This window comes from Ylistrum balloti, unplaced genomic scaffold, assembly GCF_031769215.1.
Source record: "Ylistrum balloti isolate Yb309-2 unplaced genomic scaffold, AGI_CSIRO_Ybal_v1 Utg369576, whole genome shotgun sequence".
NCBI lineage: Eukaryota > Metazoa > Mollusca > Bivalvia > Pectinida > Pectinidae > Ylistrum > Ylistrum balloti.
The window spans coordinates 150,888-168,799 of NW_026781869.1; the positions used below are offsets into that span (position 1 = coordinate 150,888).

The 17,912-nt window shown below is 35.8% G+C and overlaps 1 protein-coding gene across 1 annotated transcript in view; it reads right to left on the minus strand.

Moving 5' to 3' along the window:
• LOC132565398 (uncharacterized) overlaps positions 1 to 17,912 on the minus strand; it is a 168,809-nt gene that overhangs the window by 86,987 nt on the left and 63,910 nt on the right. Inside the window, exon 3 of the mRNA XM_060230040.1 lies at positions 4,002 to 4,195. Within this exon, the coding sequence (XP_060086023.1) occupies positions 4,002 to 4,195 (194 nt within the window). The remainder of the gene's footprint in view (positions 1 to 4,001; positions 4,196 to 17,912) is intronic.

Genomic DNA, 17,912 nt, shown 5'->3' on the forward strand with positions numbered 1-17,912 from the left:
TGACATTATCTACTTGGATTGACTTATGTATATGTGGCAGATGCCATCGACGAAGCAGAAGACGAGTACTCTTCCGGATCATATGGTCTTATTCTCTTTGTACTGTATCAGGAGTCTACAGACACCATGTTAATATTTCTTTTGCCTATATTTCCTCCTATCTTATTATGATTGAGCTTGAATTATGACTTATCTGACAGGCTTTCTTGTTGTTTGTTCCTATCATACAGTTTTGTATTAACAAAATGTCCCTTCGATTCCGTCCGAGGAAATAATCGTGGTAAACGGCTGATGTAGAAAGATGTTCGGTCGACATTTTCACATTAATAACCAGTGTTTGGTGGTGCTTGAGTACACTTAAGTATGTTCTGAAATCTATTGAATTCCTGATACAGACATTAGTGTAATAACCCTTACCGATTACCGTAGATTTATATGTATTTACGGCTTGGGTGTTCTCCCTGAGAATATTCATCTTCAGACAATTCACTAGAATAGGACTGGGTCAATAACAGTACATCACAAAGAGTCCTAGATGTTCCAATTGTCCAGGACGCTAAACTAAGGTGATCTGACAAATGCTCAGTAGAGAGCTGAAATGAGTGTTTGATAAATACCGAAAAACTACAAAAAAAAAACCCAAACCTAAACCGAAAAAAAAAAACAAAAAACGAAATTAAAACAAACAAAACATCAAAAATGCTGGCAAACATAACATGACTACTACACCACACTTTTATTACCTAAATCATTTAAATATAACTCATTATTTTTAACAACCAATCTAGTGAAAATATATATTAACATTACTTAAATTCTGCATTGATTTTAGGTATTTGTTTGATATGTTTTAGTGGGTAATGTATATGGTTAAAGTGCAATTGGAAAAGTGGAAAATACGTAAAATGCATGCAAGTACAATTTATTTTCATCACATAATTCGGCTGTTGTGTCATGTCTTACAGCCATATCAGTAATATAGACTATTGTGACGTGATTTGATGCCATGTGATCCGAATAGTCAATCTTATATGACAATCAATTTTTCAGAAAAACATAAATAGTATCTTAAACCATATCGATGAGATATGGAGATTCCTTATTGGCCCAACACTCATTGAAAATCCTTTGGAAGGACAGTGCGTGGAATAATACATGGATTTAATTAACCTATTTTAGATTGCATTTATAATCAATAAACTATTTGGAATACGAATTTTTCATTATATCGAAGTATCAAAGAAACAAGGACATTTTTATTTGTCGGTATTTGTTATTTAATTCTTGTCGCGGGCTATTGGTGTTTACTTCAACAGTTATTCATAAATGTAAACTAATTACGTTTTATAGTCAAATGAAACATATCTCGTTTGTTGATCTCATGGAAGTTCAATTTAAACCAAATCCAAACATGTATTTAACGTTCTCATCAATATGAATATTCATAAGATATTGTTGATGTTCATTTGAAATTATCCAATATTGAAAATCATTATTTTTTAATGAAATTTATTACTTTGCAGTACTTCATGTATTGTCGGTTCCGATCTGGTGTTCGGTGTGTGTTCTGATATGACAGGATCCCTCAAATAGTTTACGGTGGTTAAAGTTCTTCAGCAGTGGAACGGAAGGAGGCCAAAATGATACCGTCAAAAAGCAAAACAGATCTTTCCAGGGAACAGTTTAGTTTTTAAGGACATGTGTGGACAGTCGGTAAAGTTGTATTTATTTGTCTTTCCAGGAACGACATGGGTCTACAAATCTACAATTTCGATTTGTCGAATAAATGTTTATGTAGTACAACTGTTTATGTTTTTCTTTCTTACGAGTTAACTGGATGTTCGTCAGCGCGAACAGGAAATCAATGTTCAAACTAGGTTTCCGTATACCATGTAGCGCAATATATATAGGTGTTTTGTAGCGGCGGAGGCTCTAACACAAAGACATATCACCCACTAAAAACTACCGCTACACTAGACCTACTTTACATCTATACAGAGACATTAGAATGTATGTCCACAGCTCTTATATGCAGTTGAGAATGAAAACAAGACTGCAAATACTTACCATGTTTTACCGGACGTTGGGACAAGAAAATACCAGCATATCAACGAAATTGTAAATCTATCTCAAAATCGATAAAACAAAGGCAAGAAATTGACAAAAATGATCTCTTACAAAGACAGGCGTAATCACTTTGATAGACAGCAAAACATCATGATCTATACTAAGAAAGTCACGATACACAGTATCAATTGAGTTTATAACAACAGAACAAGTAAAGAACATCAATACCATTCTAAGAACACTTCCCAACTTTCAATATGGCGACCGTACTCTTCCTGAATCCGTATTTCGTCACAAATGCTGTGGTCAAGTAAACATGATGTTGCTTACTATCTTTATGAACACAAAATGATCTGTAAATCCAATGACAATTTTCGTTGGCTTTAAACCATGTTTTCGAACTTCGATGTAACAACCGCAATGCAAACTAAACATTCTTTTTACCTTATATGAACATTGCATCAGATTATTTAAATTAACGATGTCCTGGCTCTTTTTCAATTAATGCAAATATTATGTCTTTGGAACCAGTTTCACTTATTTTCCCGGATAACATGCGTCAGCGGTATTTAATGTGTTTCGGTCTAATACATACTCGATCGCTGATCACTTGAATATTTCGTTGTTGCATTATTTTCAAAGTTTGGTTTATATAAGATAACAACTTATGTTAAGATGACTCGTAGTTCTAATTGGATATGAGTTCGTTGCGTGCAAGTAAGACAATTAGATAAATCAGATCATATGAACTCCATGTTTCTAAATTTAGAACTGCCATACTATATGGACACCGGAATAGGGCATATTTGTCTTACAGAATATATTGAAATGCTCTAATAAGACATTCTGTTTATTCAAATCATCTTACTACATTAGAAAAGTGGAAGAGTTCCTTGTTGCCAGTGTACACGTACCACTAACGAATTGCCTGTATATAGTCTTGACTGACATCAATATCAGTACTAATTTCTTATTACACGAGTTGATTTTTTTATAAATTGCCGTTTGGATAGTACAACATTCAAGGGTTTGTTCCGAATATTACGATTTTCTCAATAGATATCGACAGCCGTCAGGAAACACTTAAACTAAGGCTAAGCAAAAGAGATTAGATTTGAAAAAGACGGGAAATTTGTTGTCGTCATTATGATCAGATTAGGAAAATACATTATTTCCCCTTTCAATGCGAAGGTATGTCTGTGTATAATACCTGATGGTTTCGTTGTGATATTTCCTACTAGGATATTAAAAGATTTACAAGGCAGGTTACGACAGTGAATCAGAATAAATTTACTCTCCTGTATATCAAGTCAAGTCTTGTTCTCTATGTATCTTTAACGTTTAACCTTTCCTCTCGTCTGTATAAGAACTTTCTTGCATGCTTGTTTCGCTTTTTGGGGGGTTTGCGGTGGGTAATATGGGGGTGTCCACATATAAATGGTTGAGCAAAAGACACACAACTGAATAACACCTTTTCATAATTTAAAGTAAGATAGAGTAGAGTCAAACAATGAATTAAACAGCATCAGAGAGCTGTTTTGTCCTTCTTGGACTCATCAGTGATGCTAAGGGCCTATATTTTGAAGCCTAGATGGCAACTAAGGAAAATCCAAAGTGATCAATAGAAAAGTCAAACATAGACAGGAAGGTGCAACAGCCCAGAATTAAATAAATTTCGTACATTTCATACATCAGATAATTTTAGAACAGTGTTATGTACATGTGTATATTCTGAACCGTACTACTATGCGGATGAATTAAAACGTGTCAAAAAGATTACAGCAAACCCCGGGGACTTCAATTCCATCAGCAGGCTATAAATGTACCATATTATATCTTAAAAATTGTTCAAATGATTTATCTTGAAACGTCATATCAAATACTCTTTGAAAAAGGGGGTATCTATATTTGTAAAAGGAAACATGATTACTTACCGCCTGGACGCTTATTTTCTTCGTTGTCCAATCATCTAACAGTGATGACTTAAATGGCTTGCTGTTCTTGCTGAAGTCTTTCACTGCAGAAAGATCATCCGCGTGCAGGGTATCATCTGCTTCATAAAGAGAGAAGAGGTCTTTGTAGAGGCCGCTTGGTTTGTTGTGGACCGACTTGAACGCCAGACGCCATGCTGAAATGGAAGATATATTTCTATTAGAAACTAGTTTAACCTTGATGTCTTGACGGCGTCAACATCATGACGTCACTATATGCGGTAATATTGTTTTCATATAACATAAAAAACAAATTTTGTCTTAATACACATATAATGTACAATTAACGGTAGATAACGATATATCTCCTGTATAAAAAAAACGTTGATAGATACCCTGGGAGTGATCGTGGGTTATAGGACATAGACGTCTTAAACATAACTCGTCCTGTTGTCGCCCGTTACAAAATCTTAATTGTCGCTTTACGTTGAAGTTAGCAAAGTTATTAGTTCTATCCCCAAACCAACATGTAAAATTCATCCGAAAGGTTCTTCATCCTGCCTTGACCTGATGTATTGAAGTTCAAAGGGACAGGAAAGCCCGTCTAATAGGGAACCACATGTACAGTTCCAATGCTGTGAAATTTTATTGTGAGTGTAAAAAGCTATTTCGATATATGTAAAGGACTTTGCCAAATTGCGTTGGCACTGACCATGTGACAATGTGACTGTTTCAAGGACGACAAGTTAACGAACAAATGTTATAAACGGGGATGTGTGTGTTCAAGATCCTTTAAAGACCTAAGAATTGTTTATCACGACATATAGGGCAAATTAAACATTGTCAATATTGTCTATACACCTTAGATTTAAGGCAAGCATGACGCAATTTGTTTAATTAAGTTACAATGCTTTCAATAGATCAGAAACAATTTGTCTGAACGACGCAGGCTTCACTACGGAAATGATTTGCAAACGCACATCCTGAAGTTTGATTACCTGTAATGCATACGTCTATCGTTCATTTAATTTTTTTATTTTTTATTTATTTTTTTTTTTTTTTTCTATTTTTTTTAAATTTTTCTTCCTTTCTAAAATATAATCAGTATCTATAATAGCATAAGTACATATGTATCAACACGGATGTAGCTTCTTGTCATAAGGCACCTGTTGCCGTGGTTCCAAAATGAACCATTTACAATGCTTTGTTCAGTTCACCACACGACAAATGTAGTCAGCGAACCACATACAAAATCTGATAAAAACATTTGCTAGAACATTTAATACATAGCTCTTCACTTCCCTGTTCCGTATTTAAAGGAATAGTCAAAGAGTCGTCACACATCCATCGTTTATTGTAAGTGGTAAAGAAATTGTACGTAAACACAAAGCTAAGGCATCAACAGTGATTTTTAAAGAACAAGACATAATTTGCTCGAAGGTAATTGCAAGTCATATGGAGAATAATATCTGATGTTTCGGAAGGAACGTTTACTGGTCCATCGACGATACTTTTGAAGACTAGGTCTTACAAACGGTATGTCACGACTGTAATGCATTAATCAGAGAATTTGAATGAGAAGTACAGTAACTTGAAATCTTGACGAATACAATACACACCAATAAAGCTTAATGCATACCAATTTTTTTAAATTGTCAAAAAAGACACAAAACCACATATTAATACAAATTAAGAGTTCAAAACAGAGCCAAACAATGAAATAAAAATGCATCTTACAGCTTTTTCGTCTTTTAAGGGCTTGTCAGTGATGTTAAGGGTCTACATTTTGTAGCCTAGGAGGCGGACGAGGAAAATCCAGTGATCGAAAAGAAAAGTCAAAATCTGGCCGGGAAGATAAAGATGCTTCATAATTAAATAATTGTCGTAATTTTTGCATATCAGACGATTTAAGGTCGATATCTAGTAAGTTTGAATATAATGAATCGTGCCATTTATCTATCAGGTAATCCGAAAAATAAAATGATATTGATGTTTAACCTGTTGGACTACATTATTAATAATAATAATGATCTGGAATGTGGAAAGGAAACTGAAGTTTAAAGTTAAACAAGACGTTTTGTGGGCTATTTGCTTGCAGCCCTCAAGGCCTTTATGAAGTCGTTGTGCTGATAGCCGCACAATTTGGGAACTCATCCACAAGAGAAAATTCAAGACGCACTTTCCAAACTATTCTTAAAAGAGATTTTTTTATTTCAACATGAATACACATTTCGAAAACACAAAAACAAAGCATGACGACATTGTGCTGATAATCAGACAAAGTATTAAAGTCCTTTCGAACTGTGTCGCACAAACCTGCTAGCCGATGTCAACATTTTAGGGACGTTTTCAATCTACTGATGGAAACCAATTCCTACATATCGATAATTCACTTTTGCTCTCGACAAAATCTTATTACAAACTCAAAAGAATTTACAGAAACTTAATCCGCTAAATGGAAAGAGAAAGTGCGTCATTCTTGCAAAATGGCAAACCGATCGTATGCAGATTGCAAAAAACTTCAGATTAAAGCGATAAAATAAGGAGATAACTTTGATGGCTCCGGGATACTAAGGTGTGTGCAAGGTGTTTCCCTGGGGGAAGTGGACCAGTTCGTATATCCTCTGACGTATATCTCTATATGACTTTCTCAAACGCTAATCTGAGCTGCGATGTCGATTTTCCTAAATGTGATGGCGCCAACATTGTTGTTGGTTTAATACCCGGATAACATTACTAATGCTTGATTAAATCGGCTTAACATTTAGTGACACTCCGAGGTGTCAAACGCTTAGTTTAAGGTCAGATGACTACACGTAATAAGCAGGTTTTGTTTGTCTTATACATAACGCATTTTGCTCCCGTAGGAGTTAAGGAAGTGTGCGAACACATTATACAGTAAGTACCTGTACAAACATTAAGTCAAACCGCTCCAAAGACAATATGAAGTAGCCGATAAAAAAATGAAATATAAACCTTAGATTTACGTTTGAAATTCAGGGATCGTCGTAAAACTATTAAACAAATTAATTGTATATATATCTTTGGAGTATTGCCAAATTAGATGAAAACAACCAAGTGTACCGGAAGTAGTAGGTGTCACCAAAGCGTAATTGACAACGACCTTAACAAAGAAGTATATTCAAGAGGAAAATAGCATATTAATGTTTTATTTGCTTTTTGTAATGCCATGGATCTTGTAACTTCAGCTGTTACAGCTAAATGTGCTACTTATCTCTTTACATTTAAAACCAAAGTTAACAACGCACATATATACATGTACACCGTGAAGGAGTGTGAAGATCGCATACTCTTGCGCAAGACTAATCACAAAACGTGAGATCGGTGCTGATAACCTTGTGATTGGTAAGCTTTATCTAGCACTATTCAGTTTTATTAGTGAAAAATATACATTTTGCACTCATTGTTGTCATTTATATGTAGGCTTTACTGGACAAATAATGATGACCAGGCAAACGATGACATGTAATCAGAAAAACTATGATTTCCACCAATGACTATGAAATATCACGATGGAAAACACATTGAATTAATTAATTGACATGTTACGAAAAATACTTGCAACCAAGGTTAAGGTCAGTAACCAAGGTTAGGGTCAGTCGTCCTTTGAGAATAAATGATAATTTAATGGGAAAACTACTGCAAAAGAAATAGAATTTGGACAGTGTTGTCCATTGACCTTTAGAGATGTAAGGCCAGCATCAACAGATAATTACCATGCAATGTGTATTCTGCGACACCGCTTCTCTAATGTATCTAGATTTTTCCCTGTCTAGAAGGCACCTCAGGTTATTCTCAGCTCCTTGTTAGTTGGATTCTGTAACGCTTCCTATTTGTTTTGTATCGGAATGAAGCACTTTCCTCTATCGAAGTGTTAAATAATTAGACTTTGACAAATTGCATCCAAAATCTTTCTTTCGAAATCGCATTGTTCCAATGCAGTCATGGCCTGCTTCCTTGTTGCGTTGCATGGCGTGCTTAATTAGTGTCTTAAAACGCCATCAGGGCTAAAGGTCACTATCTTTCAAGAGCTGTTATTTAATTTCATTTGACTCGATTCAGAGGTCGGAGTAAATTAAATCCAGATTAAAAGGAAACTGAGAATACCAATAAAGGTTAAGTGTGAGTGAGGTTACATATGAAAACAATAGGACCAAAGAAAACTGTAGTTTTTTGGAAATTACTCGTGAGAATCAGTATTACATAAATGAATTGAGATTTTTCGATTATCGATTAGTGTCTTTAAACAATTTTACTTTTTCCGTTTGAAAACAATTCTTGTTACTTCCGCAAATATCGCCTTCGTTTGAATTGTTATGATTGCAATGCTATCCTGAGATACATGACATGTCATCTTATGCATATTTTTAATTTGATATCTAATGATATAATGATTGTTTCTATCATTTTGATTTAAACCCAGAAACTAGAACAAAATAATATATAATCAAATTTTACTAGCAGTTCTGCAATGACCTTGTACATCAGGGCAACACGTGGACATGTACACACTTTTCCAAGGAATGCTATAGGGGACCACGTGGTCAAACCGTGTGTCATGGTAACATTTCTGATTATATGATGCGAGGTTTAATGTGTAGCTAAAGGGAGGTCCAACAGCAAATATTCACAAAGAATACAGCCAGACCACAGGAAATTATATCAAAATGGTTCCCAGGACAATCGACAACGTAATATAGCGAAATCTAAAAGACATGATTGTAAGGACAACAGGAAATTGTCAGTTGCGTTGTAGAGCTTAGAAACATAGGGACACTTTAGGTGGAAAATGAATGCCTGGAAGAAGGAAAAACATTAATTTACGAAAAACATTCAACGATGAGTGCAGAACAGGCCAAACTACAAAAGAGAGAGGAATTCTTCAATGATAAAAATGAATGGCTAGGCTGCTTCGTCGTATCGAGATTATAAGCCAAATATCAGGGGGGCTTGAAGCAAAAATTACCATTTAATTATTTATGGTGTTCCTGATTCAAAGGCAAAAGATATTGTGCACATTGTGAATGTTTCCTAAGTCCTTAGTTTTGGGAGCATTGTGGTTGGCCAAATGATTCTCGTAAACATACCAAGCCTTCCAAGAAACACAAAATAAACTGAATACTATTGAAAGAGCAAATCAAATAATAATGAAATTCGTTAAACTGAAGATAGCACAAACGACAAACAAGCTTACAAAATGGGGAAAGAGGGCAGATTACAAATTGCAATACGATTTTTTTTAATAATGTCTGGTTAGAATTCAAAACGAACCGAGGAGTCTCATGGACTCGATATTCAGAATAACAGAGAGATAATGATGATAAAAGTCGCATCATTATTCATACAGTAACTTTAATGTGTTGTATCTAATAACATTCCCCCCTCCTTTTTCTCTCTTTTTTCACTTGGGATATCTTGCATACATTGTTATTGTACGGCAATAGAAAGGAACATATGACAACTAGACATAATCTGTTGTTGTTACCGAAATGATAGGAAGTTAAACATTTGCGTAGCTTCGGTAACCAGGTCAACTTCAAGATGTCTTTATTATTTTGAAGTAAAATACCGATTTCCTATAAAGACTTTCTTCGTGTAACATATTTCTGCATAGAGTAACTCTGAACTCCTTATAAGCAACAATCCATAACCATTGTTTTAATAGTAGCAGTTGCCTGTTTGCTATATGTTAAAAGAACACACGATATCGATTTTTTTCACCTAATACATAACATATTGTGTCTATTGTATAAGATATAAATAGCTAACGATAATACTAAATTTTATCCATTTTGTGTAAACCATGCTAGCTAATCATGTCCAATGTTTTTCATCTTGAAACCAATATTGGAAAAAAAATTAGTGGTCAGGATTGGAAGAATGGGATATTTGATTATAAAAAATGCAGTTTGTCTCCTGAACCGTTCCATTTTCTAGGAGTTATGTTCCGTATCATTCTACCAAAACATGATGACTTGAACTTCTATGACAAATTAAAGAAAATCATCCTTTTCTATGTTAAAAATGTGTTGAAGATCGATAGTAAAATAGCAGTTGTTAAAAAAGCTTTTAAGAATCAGAACTCCACAATATCACTTCAACGTTGTCCAAAAACATGTCTTGTCATCTAACACAGGCAAATACTAATGATCGTGATATACAACGAAGGTTGTGCGAAGATTGAATAAATTTATTTTTCATCTAGCAATTTCCGTACACATTTCTAGTTTCCTCTAATTTGGTACTTAAAACAGTTTTGAGAAAGATTCTTATTAGAATACAGAATAAATTGATAAATACAACGTAACGCAGGCGTAACGTCAAACTGTTTCACGTCGAAGAACGAACTAACATCACCCGTATTTGTTTGGATCAGCTTTTTATGATTTGTTTACCTTTTAAAGATTTTTAAACAAATCCGTTAAATACCATAAACATATCTAACTTGTAAAAATATACGTCGTCTATCATGCATGTAAAACATATATGATATTTAGCTTGATACCATTAATATCCACTATGCATTGTTATATATGAAACCAAACAAGCAAACACAAATGTATAGATAAAGAAACTTTACGCGGAGACTTTAATAAAAGCACACAGGGACAGAGGTTCCGGAAAGATAATCAAAATGCTGTATAACTTCTTTTTAGCCAAAATAAGATTCACATACGTCTAAGAGAAAGTATTTCGCAATAGGTGAAAAAATCCCATTGTAAAAGGATTACATTCATGTATGGTTGTTAATAGATACAATTGTGCACAGAAATATGATGTATCTAAAACTGTTTCTTGGTAAATATAACATATCCTCAATGCTTCATGCCATTCCTTATGTACATAGGTAGAAGACAATCAGAATACACATTGTTTAGTCAAGCAATGAAGTGTCTATCGTGCCAAACATCTAAAGGAAAAGGCGAATGGTATATGAAAACTTCCAAATAAATTCTGCTTGTAGTTCTGAAAATCACTATATAAATGATCACCGGTCTTGCTGTAATAAGCATTATAGAGTACCAAACCCTTTCCTCAAGAGGATACGTTATTGGTAAATTTGTTGTAAACACATTATTACTTAAAATAATCCTATTTGGTTAATAACATCAAGATGTTTTATGGATTACTGTCTGAAGTCTCGTCTCCAAGTCTCATCTTAGAGTTCAACATTGGCAGAAATATGTAAAAGATGTTTTAACCGAATTAAAACGCAGACAGTACATTAGTAAATGGCCGTAAAATGTATATAATTGGCCATGGTAATACTGTAAATATATTATCCTACTATTGTTGTAACCAGCGCCAACCTTTGCCACGAAGGCACCGTCCCGATCAGCCATTAACAGGCCTAATATTATTACAGCATGGCATACGGCATTCTGAAGTCTGAGTATCTTGTACATTAAATATATTCCATATTCCACGAATTTCAATTTAATATCGGCGGTACTCTTAATGGTGTTCTAACATATTATGTCATACAGGTATCACTCGAGGAAAGTTAATGGGCTTATGATATCTTTAAATATTTTATTCTGTGTTGTGTTAGTCGTTCTATACGAATGTATGGCTTCCAGCAAAAATGCAATTCACCACAATGGTTTATATCAGCCTGCTCGTCTTGTACACCAGACAACTGCTAATATAAACTTTGCCAATTTCATCCAGAGACAATCATGTGAGTGCATTCTACTTAATGAAACAAGTTTCCATTTCCTGCATTTTTATAATGGTGGAACAAGTGTCAACAACCTGAATAGTATATTTTAGTGTGGATATAACAGGAAGCGACTCAAAATGGGCGAGACAGAAAAGAATAAACAGATAGAATAAAAGATCGTTTATCATGTTTATAACGCTTTAAACCGATACTTCACCATCTTTATAGTCAGAACGCTTCTTGATTGTGATGATCAAATCTGCCTCTAAACAGCAAGAAAACACTAATAAGTAACTAATCCAATGGCAATGAAACAAGAGCAAGGTATCAACAAAAGCAAGATTTACCAAGACGCACTTGGAAATGTGCAAGAATAAGACCAGGTGTTCTAGAAAAGTTAGCGTCTTCTATTTTATCCTCGATATCCGCCATGTAATTCTTAGTCAATCCAAGTGTATGTAAATCATGTTAGGAATACATATGAACACCAAACACGACCAACTTCATATCTTATCGTCTCGACATCAGGTCGAAGCTGAAAGTCGAGATGTATCAAGGCCCGCAAGACCACATATACACAACATATAGTGGGAAAATTAAATGATTTTAAAATCGTCACTTTTGATGACTCATTTCTTATTTGAACTAGTTAGCTAGTTGTCGGCCTACAGATGAAAAATAAGCTTATTAAACTGGTTTGTGCTTTAAAAAAAGAAGTTCACTACGAAATATGATTTTTTTTTTTTATAAAAAGACAAAAAAAAAAAAAAAAAAATCAAACAAGTCAAACTTTAAACTTTTGTCTAACCCTATAGAAAAGGTGCACATATAAACACAGATATCAACCATTTTTACCATGGATTATTTTGAATTTTCATCTAAAGTCCGTTCCTCTTCAAATGATAGTTTTATGTAAAAACAATTGTATACTTTTAGGCCACAGTTATAATTTGCGCCTGTTTGGTTGCAATTCATAGGTAGAAAACGAGATACGATTATTAATGGGTCCGAAACTAATACGTCTCGGATATAAGCAAATGAAATATTCCACAATAAGGTCACTCGTACAATCGTACAAATAAAACCATTCTTTTCATTAACATGCATCTGTTGAACTCCTGCGTTGTGAGGATGTTATTCAGTTGTCGACTGTTTGGTTAAAAGCTGTCATTGTTGATTTCGTTGTAGGAAAAGATCGAGATAAGCGGCTGAGATAAAAGAGTTTGTCCTTGAGTAAAAACAATGCCACTGTCAGCAAAATTCGTCTTATCTAAAGACAAGACATTATCGATATCTGAAAGTGAAATTAAAGGACTTTGCTACGTCTTTGTGACCCGTTTTGAGTCAACCAAATGAAAGGACAGAGCTTGCTTCCATAGGTATTCCAAAACACTTGCCCACTAACCATAATGTATAACAATAAACTTAAGTGAAGACCAGTTAAGAGATTTTTGATCCGATGAATACGGATGATGTGCTTAGGCTTCAAATAATAGTAGACTGATTCCTGGCAGTGATGATGCAATATCACCAGACTGCCGGGCTGATTAATAACCCTGTCACCATATTCTTTCAATAGACACGCAAGAAATAAGACATGTCTCATTTCGGAAGAACATATAATAAATAACAGGGTTTAATCAAATTCATTCTACGAAGTTGTCAGTATGGATCTTAATTTCATCGTGTGTGTGTTTTTGTACTGTCTTTGAGAGTGCAGCTGTGCACTTATAGTAGACTGTCAGTTTCCGAGATTTACCATAGCCTGTTTCCCACCTTTTAATGCACTTGAATAGTTGCAAAGTAAACTTGACGTTCTTCAAGAATCATCATTTATATACATTTGGAAATAACGAAATCTATTGAAGTAGTGTGTTGGTGCATCTTACTATCTAGATTTTGACATTTTCTCGATTTTTACTGTTGCCTTCTGTGTTTCAAACGTTAATTCTTATCCTCAATAAATAGAACAAACAGCTGTATGATGCAGTTGAATTCCTTGTTTAGCTCTGTTGCATTGCACTTGTATTCGAGTGTTATTTATTTGTGTGTCTTATACAAACTTTGTATCCTTATTTAAAATCTAACAAGATCGCTTTAATGAAGAGAGGTATTTATAAACAGATGCGTTCCGTTTGTTGATAAATGTAATCAGAACATTTCAATATACAATTTTCCAACCAAAAAGGAATGTGAAAATTCAGGCAGGAATCAAACAATTTTAGATACAAACAATTTTTAGCTAAATTGCACGTTTAGCAATCTGCCTCGAGCACTCCCTAGCGATATTCGTGCAAAGGACCTATACAGTCTTAATGGCTGATATTTCATCGTACAAGGAGAAAAAAGTTACATAATATAACCAGAAGTTTTCTTTTTCTAAAACCTTACAACGATTTTATATTCTATAATTCTACATTTAAGTTGCCTATTATGATATGATGCAATTCCTTACAGAAAGGAATCGAAGTGATCACACGTAGCTATGAATAATGTTTTAAAAATAATAGGCATATATCACGTCATAAACTGCTAGACTTGTTCCCAGTAGTAACACTAGCATAACAAAGACGATTACGAGACACTTATCATACACATTCGTCCCCAGTCAGCCATTATAAGACTTTCCAGCTTCTGTAAAACACTATTTGTTATGACCGGTTGATTCTGGTCCTTCAGAGTATTTAATGAATGTTAGTAAAATTCACCTTGAAATTCCTGGGAGGTTCAAAACCGCGAAACGTTATTACCAGCGATACAGTAATTGTACAACAATGAGTAACATTCTTACTGTATCATGTTCCGTTTGTCTTCCTCTTTATTTTTCTTGTAGTTGTGTGAAAGGTGTTACCTTGAATTAATTTCCCCCCTGAGTCCACACTTTACATACACCACCAGAACTTAAAATCAAGAAAACGACAAACTCCTCTACACCAGCTGCTTGACTTTTGACCTTTCTCTACGCGAAACCAACGGGGGAAGCTACCAATCAAGCTGTTTATAAAGCATAATGGTTTTTAATACTCATATGTGAGTATTCTCCGTTTCTGGATAACAACAACCTTGCTCCTCAAACTGTTGCGTTTATATGTTTTAAATGGCTACATTTTCTAGGCAGTGCTTCCAATATTGCAGTTTTACCGAGCAGCTGAGACCAATGTCAAGAGATTCAGATTTGTGAGAATTATATACAAGTTTTAAGGTAGTTTTGATAATTTTTTCGGGGAATATATATATTTCCTTCTCCGGTGTGAAGCTATGCGTCAGTATGTTCGGTGGTTCGTTGTTCTTAATTTTTATCGTGGTATTGATGTTTATCAACAATGAAGACGTTTTCCTTTCCAGAACGCATGATCTTTTTATAAGATGACAGGATTATTTTCCTGACTCTAAGGTTTGACGGGTGTAGTGTTAAGTTACCCGGTCAAGGTGATCATATTTAAGTATGAAGCCACCATGTAGCACCAATTAGTTGCCGCTGTTGTCTAGGGCCAGTCTTCATATCACACGGTCTTATACAAGGACCAAGCACCCGATACAAAACAAATGAACATTAATTTGAATTGAAAACCGCAGTGAAGAAATGAAAAGGAAGAATATCGTGAAGGGTGCATGCTGTGTATACATCTTGCCAATGCTACTCTTTACACGTAATATAACTTTAAAACTAACGATGGTATTTTGCTCTGTAGTTTGCAACGTTCACTACACATTATTATATTAGCATCCTGATCCTTCTCTCCTTTAATGTATAACACTAAAACATATGCCTTTGTAGGACTAGATTTTCTTGGTTTTCAAAATATTCCTTTTTCATAGATACTTTAGTCTGTAAATAATGCATAACGACTCTACTTATACAATCTTTTTACAGTTGTCGATTGTATTACCCACAACATATACGAAATTAAACTCCTGCGGAAGGTAAACTATAAACTTAACATTAATGTACACTCTTCCGTTTGTTTTGTTATAAAAATATCTATTTATGTACGTGTAGCGAAAATGTTTTAATAGCTTTGTCGATGATGACACAGACAACACATCAAAATTTAAGCTTGTGTGTTGAGATTTAAGAGTTGAAAGTAATGAAGACATACAGTTCATAATATAAATTGTCCCAGTGATGACTTGTACCCGCGTGATAATTGCTTGAGCCATTTTATGTGTATATTATGGGAACATGTGACGGCTTGCAGTACATCGTCTTTCGTTTATAACGTTTTCTTTTTCGAACGTCATATATCAGTTTTAAAAAGTTTAATCACGGGGTCATTCAGCAGACATAATCTCGTGATGTTTTAAACGTTCTCTTGGGTCTGCTGAAACGTACAAATTGCATCATCAGCCATATTAGTATACCGTCAATACCTGTACTTTTATGGTTTTTTTCTGGGTCCTTATACGAAAAGAATGAGGGACTTAACTTTGATCTACGTAGCTATAGTATCGTTTCAAAATACTTACGTGGTTTCTCATTTCAGAACTTTTTAGACGTGATTTCGATTCACAGGAGGTTTTCGTTTTCCAATAACCAGTGGTTAATTGCCCATCAGCATGTATTGTCTACCGTACGGATGCTATAAAATAGCCATGATTTGTTTTCATGTCTTTTTTAAATACAAAGTTACCATATACACGGCATTTACCAAAGGTTTATGTCCCCTAGTCTGAACACACACCCTCAACCTGTGTACGTTAGTTCGTGTACGTCCATCTGAAACGTAAACATCCCGAGACTTACCAAAGGTTATAGTGACCTTCATTAGGTCAACTGTTAAACATCCTATCAACACGCGAAATTAAAAGAATGTGCTAACATGAATGAGACACAATTCACGATCGTTATAATTTTCCGAATTTTGCATATTTCTGATACACGCGGATGCGTGTTTACAGGACTCACAATTGTTCTGAAAGGGACTAATATGGCCCGGATATAGTACTCACTGTCGACTTGATATGGGGTTACATGGCACGGATATAGGGTTAACTAACGTCCTCAAGGAGGTTACCATGGCGTGGATACCGGGTAACTGCCGTCATCACTGGAGCTATCATGACGCGGATATATGATTCACTATAATCCTGAAAGGGTCTAACATGGCGCGAATACAAGGGTAACTGTTGTCCTGAAAGGGTCTAACATGGCGCGGATACAGGAGTCACTGTTGTCCTGAAAGGGTCTAACATGGCGCAGATACAGGAGTCACTGTTGTCCTGAAAGGGTCTAACATGGCGCGGATACAGGAGTCACTGTTGTCCTGAAAGGGTCTAACATGGCGCGGATACAGGAGTCACTGTTGTCCTGAAAGGGTCTAACATGGCGCGGATACAGGAGTCACTGTTGTCCTGAAAGGGTCTAACATGGCGCGGATACAGGAGTCACTGTTGTCCTGAAAGGGTCTAACATGGCGCGGATACAGGAGTCACTGTTGTCCTGAAAGGGTCTAACATGGCGCGGATACAGGAGTCACTGTTGTCCTGAAAGGGTCTAACATGGCGCGGATACAGGAGTCACTGTTGTCCTGTAAGGGTCTAACATGGCGCGGATACAGGAGTCACTGTTGTCCTGAAAGGGTCTAACATGGAGCGGATACAGGAGTCACTGTTGTCCTGAAAGGGTCTAACATGGCGCGGATACAAGAGTCACTGTTTGTCCTGAAAGGGTCTAACATGGCGCGGATTCAGGAGAAACTGTTGTCCTCAAGGGGACTAACATGGCGCGGATACAGGAGTCACTGTTGTCCTCAAGGGGACTAACATGGCGCGGATACAGGAGTCACTGTTGTCCTGAAAGGGTCTAAGATGGCGCGGATTCAGGAGTCACTGTTGTCCTCAAGGGGACTAACATGGCGCGGATACAGGAGTCACTGTTGTCCTCAAGGGGACTAACATTGCGCGGATACAGGAGTCACTGTTGTCCACAAGGGGACTAACATGGCGCGGATACAGGAGTCACTGTTGTCCTGAAAGGGTCTAACATGGCGCGGATTCAGGAGTCACTGTTGTCCTCAAGGGGACTAACAAGGCGCGGATACAGGAGTCACTGTTGTCCTGAAAGGGTCTAACATGGCACGGATACAAGAGTCACTGTTGTCCTGAAAGGGTCTAACATGGCGCGGATTCAGGAGTCACTGTTGTCCTCAAGGGGACTAACATGGCGCGAATACAGGAGTCACTGTTGTCCTGAAAGGGTCTAACATGGCGCGGATACAGGAGTCACTGTT